This window comes from Nanorana parkeri, unplaced genomic scaffold (assembly GCF_000935625.1).
Source record: "Nanorana parkeri isolate BGI_ZX_2015 unplaced genomic scaffold, ASM93562v1 scaffold1015, whole genome shotgun sequence".
NCBI classification, from domain to species: Eukaryota; Metazoa; Chordata; class Amphibia; order Anura; family Dicroglossidae; genus Nanorana; species Nanorana parkeri.
Window position 1 is genome coordinate 237,702 of NW_017307283.1, and position 12,250 is coordinate 249,951.

General features: G+C 41.7%; 1 protein-coding gene across 2 annotated transcripts in view; it reads right to left on the reverse strand.

Moving 5' to 3' along the window:
* Window positions 1-969: 969 nt before the first annotated feature.
* LOC108795841 (cytochrome P450 2H2-like) overlaps window positions 970-12,250 on the reverse strand; it is a 16,546-nt gene continuing 5,265 nt past the window's right edge. Inside the window, exons 4-9 of one of the 2 annotated variants that reach the window (XM_018567160.1) lie at window positions 11,758-11,948; window positions 10,697-10,873; window positions 10,181-10,322; window positions 8,124-8,311; window positions 4,952-5,093; window positions 970-1,224 (exon numbers count right to left, since the gene is read on the reverse strand). In XM_018567160.1, coding sequence (XP_018422662.1) covers window positions 1,043-1,224; window positions 4,952-5,093; window positions 8,124-8,311; window positions 10,181-10,322; window positions 10,697-10,873; window positions 11,758-11,948 — 1,022 coding nt within the window. In that variant the 3' untranslated portion in view covers window positions 970-1,042. The remainder of the gene's footprint in view (window positions 1,225-4,951; window positions 5,094-8,123; window positions 8,312-10,180; window positions 10,323-10,696; window positions 10,874-11,757; window positions 11,949-12,250) is intronic. The other variant, XM_018567159.1, reaches the window with a different exon arrangement.

Here is a 12,250-nt window from a genome sequence, read left to right on the forward strand (position 1 = left end):
TTTCATTATAATCTATTGCTTGGACTTGTAGTCCCGTATAGCTGGTGGTATTCTGCTGGATTGCTGTATAATGATTATACAGCAATGCAGAATAGCACCAACTATGCAGGTCTACAAGTCCCAGCAATACATTATATGATTAAGTAGGAACGCACCAGTGCCAATACTGGGCATTTTCACAAGTACTCATCCTCGTGAAAAAGCCCCGATACTAAGCGCAGATACCGCTGTTCTGTCGAGAACGCCAACCTAGTCGAATTTGCCGACTTCGGCACTATTATCGAGGAACACCGGCACCAAATTTTGCAACTGAAGCAGCTGCCTGAGATCCCGCACTTGCTGGGGACCTTGGCAGCCTTCCTGTTAACCACACGGTGCCATGGCGATGGGGGGTTGGGATGGGGCTTCATGGTTTCTTGCATCGGGGCCCTGAAGGTTCTAATTACGCCACTGGCTGAGTTGCAAGGGGATCAAGGGTAATAATCAGGTTTCTATGGGTTGTTTTATTGTAGTTTTAAATGTGTCCTCCAAATTAAAGGGAATTTCCATAAAATCAAAGCTAAAACCTAGTAAAAACACTGTAAGCATAAAGACATTGTTTTCTTCTTTGCCAATCTGTATGCAAAAAAAGTGGTGTAAGGAAATTTCATTATGGCAAATGCTGCCATGATTTACGCTGAAGTACCACATTACTTTTCTAACAAACTAGATCAGTCTTATTTTATATTCTGTTTTTTATAGAACACTGAATTATTTACATACCATTCACAGGCCTAGCAGAGCCTACAATAATGTGTCCTGGGGGAATCTCACACAAGCACGGGGTAAACAGACAAATTTCAGTCAAATTATCTCCCTGGTTAGAATTAAATTCAGGACCCCAACAGGTGTTATAGCTGTGGTGTTTTTTGTTTGTAGAATATTAAAGAGAGAATAATATAAATTCAGAACATATTACATTATTATTTACAAAGTGTACAGTGATAAGGGCTCCTGAAACATGAACAAGATATCCAATAGCACCGGAATATACAATGGTCCCTCAGCGAGGCACAGCCAACATCTCATAATCCCGAGGTCTGGTAGCATTGGTGTTGGGCTCCGGTGTAATGTCTATGTACTTTCTGTCCACGGTGGATTTCAGAGTAAACCTTTGCAGAATGGTTGTCAAAAAGAGGAAGAGTTCCATGCGAGCCAAACCCTCACCCATACACACACGCTTTCCTGGGAAAGAAGAGAAAAAACACATCAAGAAATGCTACTCAAAGCATATCATTTGTATAGACGTAGGTGTCATTTAAAGGGTAACTTTGTATGTTAACATCATTGTGTGTAGAGTATAGAAATAACAATGCCTTCATGGCTGGTTTGACTGGATGTCTAGTTTAAAGTCTCGATGGACTTCCAGGACCCATGTCTTCCTGTGGCTAGATGTTACCTGTTGTAATACCTCTAATGATCGCTATAGAACTCAGCTGCGGATGACACCTTGGACAAGTCCCAAACTTTGTCTTTGGATGTTTAGTTCACAAACTTCACATAAAAGAAGTAGCGGTCAATAGGTTTGAATGGAACTAGATCCGCTATGGAAACATATCACGGAAGTAGCAGTCAATAGTTGTGAATGGAAGTAGATCCGCTAAGGTAAATTTGTAATGTTTTAACATCAAATCACAGAAGTAGCAGTCAATAGTTGCAAATGGAATGGATCAGCTAGGATAACTGGAAATACTTGCTGTTAGCTGTGCAATGGAGATCTCAGGCTGAAAGAGGAGATTTCAATGGGATGCACTGGAACCTGGAGGCAATAGCTGGTTTCCTTGATTAATAGTTTGAATGGTTGAGGCAAGGTTCAGGCTGTTCAGGGCACAGGGAATACCTGGGAACAGGCAGATAAACCTGGGAGAGAGGGTTTTAGCCCATATGGAGGCACGGCGGTTCAGAGAGCTTGTCTGACATCCACATACATTGCAGGTACGCCGGACAAGTGAAGATTTGCGGCTTAAGCTGAGGAGGTAGAAGGAGGGGCATGAAGTCGGCAGACTAGGGGTGGAGCCACCCTTTGTGTCCTGGATCCTGGAGAGGCGAGTCTGGTAGATCTTTTACACCTGTTGACTCTAGGCATATACAGTAATACCTTGGTTTACGAGCATAATTCGTTCCGGGAGCATGCTTGTAATCCAAAGTGCTTGTATATCAAAGCGAATTTCCCCATAGGAAATAATGGAAATTCAGATGATTCGTTCCACAACCCAAAAATATTCATATAAAATGATTACAATACTGTACTGTAATATAATACTGTACAAAATATAAAGAAAAATAAACCAATTACAGGTACCTTTGTGGCCGGTGTGAGAGGGACAAGAGAGGAGGATTATTGTGTAGGACGACTTTCACTATCACTAACGGAATCACTGCTATCTCTTGGCTCAATGGAATCTTTTTCATTTCGTGAAACCTTAACAAGGAATCTATTCAATGTGACATTGCATTGTCGTTAAACAGACTCATCGCTCGCACTGCTACAGCCTTATCGGTGGCGCTTTTCTACAAAATGTTGCTCTTATTGCAAGACATTGCTTGTATATCAAGGCAAAATGTTTCAGAAATGTTTGCTTGTCTTGCAAAACACTCTCAAACCAAGGTATTACTGTACTGTGCTTCAGTGTCTTACAATTTGATGGGGCTGGAACTTGAAACTGGACAGTCAGAGGAATGGAAACACAAAGCTAAGAGCCATGCTAAGGCTATGTGATTCCGAATGTTTATATTCCATTGCAATTACCTGTCCGTGTTCCAGTGAATAGCTCAATTGAGGGTCTCTGGTATATGAGAAGTGACATAATTATGCAAGAAATGTTGTTTTAGCTATAGGGTACTGGTTGATATTGGCAAGATTCAGTTGCAGGGGCTGTAAGGATGTGACACGCTTTTGGTGCTGATCAATACTCGGATTCAGAAAGTGTTAAGAATTTGAAACAGATCTTTAATCTATGTATTTCAACTATGCATTCAGCTTTAGATGCTGTTATTGCCAAAAAGCTAATCATCCTAACAGGTTTCATAGGTAGTTAGAGGAGGAGGTATTTGTTTAGGAAAACTTGTAGAAGGGTGAGAGCACATGTTATTCCAATTTCACAGCCTGACCCAAAATAATGCACAAATACAAACTGGAAAAAGTAGTGCAATGCCAAGATATAATCTATTTTCGGAACTATTATTGACAGCAGCCATACGTACAGTATGGTGTCAGGGAATCGCGTTCCGTCACCTGGGTCAGCCGCGCCGGCGTCTGGTTGCTAGGCGACCTGCCGGTCACGTTCCCTCCAGGGCTTGTACTCTCAGACGTCGCTCTCAGACACATACAGTGTCTAAGTGACAGGCAGAGTAGGCCGGCCTTCACACAGCATTTCCGTTACTAGGAGATGGTTGGGAAGGCCACTGCTGACGACTCCACCCACACACACCTGCCTCTCCTACAAAAGCTAACAAGGCTCACTTGCTCAGCGTTCTAGCGAGGTAGAAAGTCAAGCAACTTGCTAGGGCATTCACCTCCACCATCCTGAACCTTGCTGTCCTCCTCCAGAGGATTCACAGCCGTGAAGCTTCCACAACCAGTGGCTCGGGGTATCTGGACTGTTTACACCAAATCGCAAGTACCACCTGATACAAGATTGCATATCCTCCATTGGCTTGAAGCTGAGATCCACACACACAAGCTTGCTGGACATTACAGGCTGTGGATATCAATAGGTTTCACTTCCACCCAGTTGCCTGGTTCCATGTACAGTATGCAGAGCACAGTAAGACTTTGACTGGGTTCACACCTGGGCGTTCCTAGTAGGCGCGTTTTATGCCTGTTTTTGCCCGTGCGTTTGTAGCGCGTTTTTTTTGTCCAATGAAATGCGTGTTCAACGCGCCTTTTTTAACCTCCCTGGCGGTATGATTTTTTTTTCTCCTTTTTTTTCTCTGTTTTTTCAAAACGTTTAAACTTCCCGGCGGTTCCGCCCCCTTGCGACGCGGACGCTCGCAATGGACGGAACCCGGAAGACAGATGCCGGCAGCGGCCGGAGGACACAGAGGGGTTTGCGGACAAGGTAAGACCTACGCTGTATTCCCGAGTGTGGCTCGGGGTTACCGCTTTGGTACAGAAAATTAACCCCGAGCCACACTCGGGAATACCAATGGATACGCGATGAAATCGGCCCCTACGCGCGAAAAAGACGCTCAAGTACTTTTTCGCGTGTAGGGCGTTTTTCTGTGCAAAAAAACACGCTGAAATACGCCCAGGTGGGAACCATGCCAATAGGGATTCATAGGATGTAACTTCTTAAGCGCTTTTCAGCGCTTCAGTCAGCGCTGAAAAACGCCCAGGTGTGAACCCAGCCTTACAGTGGCAACCTGGTTCAGTATTTTTTTATACATCTGATTGTCAGTTGATATTCTTAAAGTAAGCATTTCATAAGCAAAAGTATGCACATAGCAGATATAATTATTTTCTATGTAATACAATTCTATGATTTATGCACATTTAGAAATAAATGCACATGGAGTTCAATTCACAAAATCTCAAAGCTAAGGATCTTTATTTTAGCCAAAGTGATTGCAATGTTCAGATGTCTTTGGACTCCATGAAAATAATAACAATAATAATCCTTTTAGTGATGTGTTAGCTTTCCAAATTGAGCCTATAGTCTGGAACACAACAGTGGTAGATAAACATTGCTGTACAGTATATCTAAAAATGATTATGCTTATTATTTTTTATTATTATTATTGCTTCTGACCTGAAGAAGAGAGGTTCACTCTCGAAAGCTTGTCATAAGAAAGGTATTATTGCACACTGCAGTTTTTTTTGTGACATCTTGGTACTGGGCTAATACGGCTTACCCATTTACATTACACTAAAAATGATTAGCTATACATGTAATTAACTACAGCACAGTACCTGCTGAAAATGGCATGAAGGCATCACTTTTCTTAAAGGTGCCATTCTGATTAAGAAAATGTCCAGGGTCAAATTTATGAGGGTTCTTGAAATAAGTGGGGTCCTTTAGGACTGAAGTTAGGATTGGAAGCACCAAAGTTCCCTAAAATGTAAAGAATTAAATTGGTTAACTGGAAACAGATGCAAGCAAAAGTGAAGTAAGAAAATAAGCTACCTTAACCTAAAGCTAGCTTGAGTTATCTAGCGTGGGTTATCCTGTATCTACAGTTTTCAGTGATTCTGGAATTATGTGGACATGGTTTAGTGATCAAAAACTTTCCAGGTTCTTTTCAGAAGTTTCTGTGAGCTATACTGTGCATGTCTGGTATTCCTAATCAGGTTAGGGTCATCTAGTGGGATCCAATGAGGATCCCACTTTTAAAGTGTATGTAAACTTCAGTAGATTGAGATGTGACTGGGGCAGGGGCTGACTGGCAACTTTTAGCCCAGGGGGCAAGTACAACCCAGAGGCCCATGGTGCGGCAACTTGGTCCCCCTCCTGCTCTGCCTCTTCCCCGCATTCTCCCCGCCCCTGTCTGCCACTTTTGCCATTTATGTAACAGTAGTGTGAATGTATTTATCGGTTTAGGAAATGTAAAGCACACTGGTAGTGAAGGGATGCCTTGTCAGGGCTGTGCGCGTGCATGACTGCTGCGGCCCTGGTAGTTCTGCCACTAACTCAGAAATACATTGTACAGCATTGCAGAATGGCATTGGCTATAGAGAACTACAATTCCAAGAAATACATTACACAACAATGCAGAATACCATCAGCTATAGCAGACTATAAATCCCAGCAAAAATGACTACCAACAGCTATAGAGAACTACAATTCCCAGCAATACCATTATACAGCAATGCAGAACTGCATCAGCTACAGAGGACTACAAATCCCAGCAATACATTACACAGCGCAATGCAGAATAATATGAAGCTACATGCTCTGTTGCTCTGGGTTCTCCGCCTGATGTCTAAAGGGTCTCAGGTGGGCTGTGCGGGCTCTCACCAGGGGTCCAGAGAGTGTCACAGGTGTGTGTGGGTGCAGCAGAGGTGGCTCCCTAATTAGGCTCTCAGGTGGCCAATGCGGAAGGCTCTGCAATCGGCGGCTGCTCGGTCCTCAAGGGGGTCCTCAGAAGGACCCAACGGGCTGCCCTCTACAGCGCTTGGTTACAGGGCCGCGTCTGCCTGATCCAGCCAGCCGGATCGCATACCGAGGTGATCCGCGCTGGCCGTACCAGGTAGACACGGCATGTTAGAGGGCCCCCTGCTGGAGCCTCCCGAGCACCTCCTTACGGAGCAGCGGCCGCACCATTCACAGAGCCGCGTCGGATGCGGAGGGCGAGTGGCCGGGTGCAGGTGGCACTGCAGCAGCCGGGGGTCAAGGGGCCGTTCGCAGTGGCATCAGAGAGGCCCCTGGACTGGGGTATTCTTCAGTTGCTTTTATTACATTTTCATTTGGTTGTCTGCTGCGTAGCATTGTGTTTAATATAGACTTCTGTTATTATCTCTGCATACAGTTCTACGTGTGATGTTTTCTATTTTTTCTATTTCAAGATATATATGTTTCTGTACTTTTGAAATACAATCTGGTGGCATGTACACTTTCTAGTAGGTTGTGAAGGGTCGCTCTCAGTTGAAGATTTCCCTTAAAATTCTGCCTTGAGACACAACAGGAAGTGAGTAGAGATCTCTCCAAACTAAGAAAAATCCTCTCTTAGAGAGTTGTCACCAGAGCAAGTGTTTGCATTGGACGATTTTCCCTCTATTACTAACTCAATGACAAGTGAAACCTTTAGATTTTTCCCTACTTTCAATCCTAGTTACAGTGGCCACTGGTATAAAGGTGAGTCTTCCTTGCATATTCCATCCTAACTGAAAAAAATTACTTCAGATACACTTTAGTAAAGGTGAAAGAATTCCCATCCCTGTGGATGTCCAAATATAGAATAAAGATGAAGTACTCTTCCTTCTTTGGAATAATACTACACAAACATATCTGTAAAGCTATTGCTCACCTCACCAAGATAAGCAATGTTAGCTCTGCTTATCTCCTCCATGTCTCTTCTCACTTCACACAAACCTACATGGTTGCAACAGCTGATCTTGCAGTTCATATTGTGCCTGTGCATCTAAGATTTCAAGTAGGGCCGTTGAGTAGTAAGACCACTTCTGGAATAAGCAGATCAGTTTTGGGCACCAGTTCACAAAAAGGAATGTTGTGAAGCTGGAGAAAGTACAGAGGAAAGCAACTAAACTGATCAGAGGCACGAAAAATATCAGCTACGAGGAAAGATTAGCTTGAGAAGATTCGATAAAGGGGGGGATATCATCACCATGTATACATACATAAATGGTCCATATAGTGAGCTTAGTGCCAAATTATTAACTTTAAGGTCACTGCGAAGGACAAAGGGGCACTCTTTGTGTCTAGAGGAAAAGCAGTTCAAATTTTGCATACAGATTGGCTTCTTCACAGTTAGAGCTGTGAAAATGTGGAATAGGCTTCCTCAGGAGCTAGTTCTAGTTAGCTCAGTTAACTGTTTCAAAGAAAACTGGATGCGCTCCTAAAAGGGGAGAATATTACTAGATATTAACATTTTATGAGTAAAATAAACACTGTAGATTGTTGATCCGAGAAATATCCGATTGCTTTATGGGTCAGGAAAACATTTTTCTACTCCTTTGGAGCAAATTGAACCATGTTTTATAGTTTTTTGCCTTCCTCTGGATGAACTGTGGGCAACAGTGGGCATAGCATTTTGTTTTAGGTTTTTCTTCCTTTTTGTTTTTTCTTCATTCTTTAGGTTGAACTCGATGGAGTTTTTCAACATGACTAACTATGTAACTTTTTGAAATGCCTTTCTGTAACTGCAGCTGATCTTTTTCTCTGCTATGGAAGAAAGGAAAGGATCACAGTACTGTATGTTAGTGCTGACTGAGTGTCATGCTTGGTGCTGGCACTGGAATGACTCATATGAGGATTGGAAACTATCGTACTTCCTGACTTGTCTTTTTCAGGAGATTCCTCTCCATCTGCTACAAGACTTAGGCCTGATTAAATCACATACTAGATACTCTAGATAGACAAAACACAGAGACACCTCGGACCATCTTAAAACTCTGAGAAGAGCACCTTTGGAATGTGATATCCTCTAAACGTGGTGTCCTTGCTGGCGGCATGTAGTAGCCCTGCTGGTACAATATCAGCAAATCTCTGGATCTCATGAATGACGGCATCTGTATATGGCATCTTACTCCTGTCCTCCACTGATGGAGAGCGATCGCTGCCTATTACATTGTCGATCTCTTTATGGATCCTCTCTGGAGCACAGAGAAAAAGAAGAGTGTGAAAAAATATAAGATGTTCTCACATCTGTATTTATTCATTTATGTGAGATCAGTTATATTTATACATTGGAAATAATCTGTGTTTTTCCACAGACAGACACACGCAGCAAAACCTACTAATATAAATGACTGTAAACCTGCTCTCTCTCTGATCATTTCTGTAGGATTTGATGGGAGTAATGTGCTCAAAAGAGTATAAACCTTCCAAAGTGATGAATATTGAGTCTCTTTTGCTTGTTAGGACTCCCGTTGGAATCACTGCTCAGTGCAGGTGCTTCCATTATTTGATGACTAGGTTATCTTTCTAGATGGAAGGATGGCAGGATGGAGTTTATTCAGAGTGGTTTGTTTCAGTGGTTTATAAGTACGTTTAAAAAAAAAAAAGTTTTTCAATGACAGCCAAGTAGGGTTCGGTGAAAAACATTCAGTGATCTACTAATGTTATCCAGTAAACAGAGCAACTTTACTAAAGCTAGAAAATTCCCTCAGTTTACCATAATCTGACTTCTTTGCAATTCACTCCTGCACATGCACACACAGCTCCATAGAGGGGCAGTCTGGAGCCTATGTCTAGGAGTCTATCCTGTATAACTTCCTCTCTTTGCTTCTAGCATCTCCAATCACTAAATGCACCAGAATTAATGATTTTGATGGGACCTTGCTGGCGACCTCTCTTGGTGACACCAGGCAATATTAGTTAGAGAATGGTGTCCATCCATAAACTATGCCGAAATCAAGAACGGGTGGCTGGAATATAGTCAGTACATTACTAGGGATTAGGGATGAGGTCAGATTCGGAACGAACCTGGTCCAAACCTGAGCTCTGGGGATCCTTGCAGGATGCATTAACCTAACTGACCTTACATGGCTCAATGTCTATATTAGGTAAATAGTATTTACCTAATATAGCCATGTGGCTATGCCCTGACCTGCAGCTGATTGGGTGGGAGGCTCATGTAACTTTCATGTTTGGCGGAGCTCAGGTTTAGACCAGGTTCATTCTGAACCTGAGCTCTTCCCTTCTAGTGATAATTGTTGTCTGCAGTGGTTACCAAAGGGCAGCAGTGTAGGGAATTAACTTTTAACCTTAATCCATTAGCTGTCTACTCGATAGCTCACCAACATTTTTCAGCATCCACTGATATTTGATGGAGTATAAAACTCAAGGGCTATGGTGCAAACTCTAAGCACTCTCACCCCCTTTACAACCTCTGTCAGCATGCGCTGGACATTGTAGTTTAGTGGTCAAAAAAACAAATATATATATATTCCTTTAATTGTATATTATTGAATGATTGCTAGTGCTCCTGTGGACTATAACTCTATAAGCCTAAAACAAACTTCTTTAAACTGTGACTTTTTGTGCAGTATTACAGACCTGGAATGCATCTTAGCTTAGCTTTTTTAAGGCTCGGGAATACTGTGTTAGGCATAGAGGGTTAATATCATATGGCTATAGTTACGCCACTGTCAATCACATTTAAACTTCCAAAACAGGTTTGAAATTATTTGGTGGCTGTGATGGGATTTTTTTTAGTGTGTTCCGACATCATTAGATGTTCCAGGATCACCAGATTGCAGGGAGTGTTGTGGACTGGTGCAGTGCAGCAATGTATGAATGTAAAACTAATTAGGGTCTTGACGGGCTTTGGGCTAGCATCAGTTTTAAATCAGAATTCACTTACAGGTGCACAAAAGCCTGTTGACACATGCCCTTAGTCAGTAGGCAGTTATGCTCCCTGTATGCAATTCAAGATTTAATTTTCAATTTAGACAGGAGTATACCCTTAATCAGAGAGTGACAAACATGCTTATTGTTCTGGTAGATAGAGATGGAGTTACCTTGTATCTCAGGGTATTTGAGTAGTATCAGGAAGCCATATGTCAGTGTTATACTTGTAGTCTCCGTCCCAGCAAAGAAAAGGTCATTTATTGTTCCTAATAAGTTATCATAATGGAATTCTGTTTTTGGGTCATTCTTTTCCTGAAAAATATTCAGAATAATTTTAGCAGCCTAATGGGACATAAAGCTATCACAATTCACACAAATTCAGCAAACACCTATTTTTTTTTTTTTTAGTTCTTTTTTTTTATAGCCAGTTTTCTGCATATTGGTGCACCATCAGAGTTAAAGGAAACCCCTACCGCCACTTCTCGCAGGAGTCTGGACAGCTGGCATTTAGCACTGGACTAATCATGCACCTTTACTAGAACTCTCACATATTAATTACTGTACTGGCCAGGAATACCTTTTACAACCATGTTACATTATGTATCATTTGGCACTTCTGCATTGCTTACAAACCATGCATTAGAAAAGAGATCAGATTCTAGGCCAAATTTTGAAAACAAACTCACCTCTTCCATTTTCATGAGGAAGCAATCTATGAAGTCACGTGGGCAGTTCTCATCCAATGTCTCCTTGTGAGCTTTCACCATATCTATCTGAAACGCTTTAAGCTTTTCAAAAGTCAGGATCATTTTCTGGGGGGTGCCAGGAACATGGCTCATTATGGTTGGGAACAGATTAAAAAGCTGAAATACATTTTTAAAAATCAAGATGTTAAAATATGGGCAATTCATCTCCCTTTCGTTGTAAACCATGCATACTAATTTCATTTTTACCAAAACAAGTCTTTCATATTCATTTCTCCTTTCCCGAAAAGTAACCCTCTGTACTGGTCCTGATGACCATGGTCTCCTGTACAGAGAGTTATGGGAAATTGAAAATATTTGAACTGTCACAGCAGTGAGGGGGAATGTTCCAATTGGGACAACTCTTCTAGTGATAACTGTCTAAGTGGGGTACTCCCTCACTTTGGCGAAATATCCTCTTACTTTCTGCTGTGTCCCTGGAATAGAAAGCGAAGGAGACTCTTTCCAATGAGAAACCAAAAAAAAAGGGATGTTAACTATTCCCTACTCTATTGAAAACTATCTATGCTATAAGCCATGGTTGTCATGCAGGCTGAACTTCAAACATGTCTGCCTTTGTTCATCTTCTTTACATAGTGGATGGGTGGGACTATTAGTTTACACAAAAAAGAAAGGAAAGTTTGTGCTTTCTTTTGAAGTGAATCAATTACACTTCCAATGACACTGAATTTCGTGCAAGATCAACAAGTATTTTCTGTACTTGCTGAAAATGTTCTTATCCTTAAAAAAGAAAAGGAATGCAGCCACCAAATCTAAGGATTTGTAAGCTGCAATAAATGTTTGTTTTTGGGTTTAGATATGCTTTAAAGGGTTACATGAGTTCACTAAAGCATTGAGACTTCACAAGTCTGGGAAGCTGAGTTTAATTTCAACACCAACATGCACCAGCTGCATGAAGAATGTATGCTATTTCTGCATTTATAGAATATGGTGTTACAATAAACACACACATACAATCATGCAATATATATATTTGTATTCACCTGGCCTGATCTTGAGTTCGCCAGGGTAATAAATTCTTGCATAAGTGTCATAAGGGTCATAAACTTCTCATCTTCATAGTCAAATCTTTCTCCAAATATAATAGAGCAGATAACATTGGAGGCAGCTAGTTTTAGCAGATTCATCGGGTTAATCGGTTTACCTGTGATTACACAAACAGAACCCATCAGAACTTATGCAACTGACATTCAGACTCACCAAAAACACGTTAAGACTGTGCTTTAACACTTCTGGGAAAATGGACTGTATGAGAATTAAAGAAATGCTTCTTTGAACTCTTAGAGGTGCCTTTCCTGGGATATATAGTCCCCAATCAAGGTTTATAGGCTTTGCCAACTATTATAGACAATTTGTCAAGGATCACTCTTCAATTGTTGCACTCGCCACTGCTCTTCCCAAGAAGGGAGCCAACTGGAAATATTGGCCAGATGAGGCTCTTCATACCTTTGATCATTTGAAGCAAGCCTCCCCCCC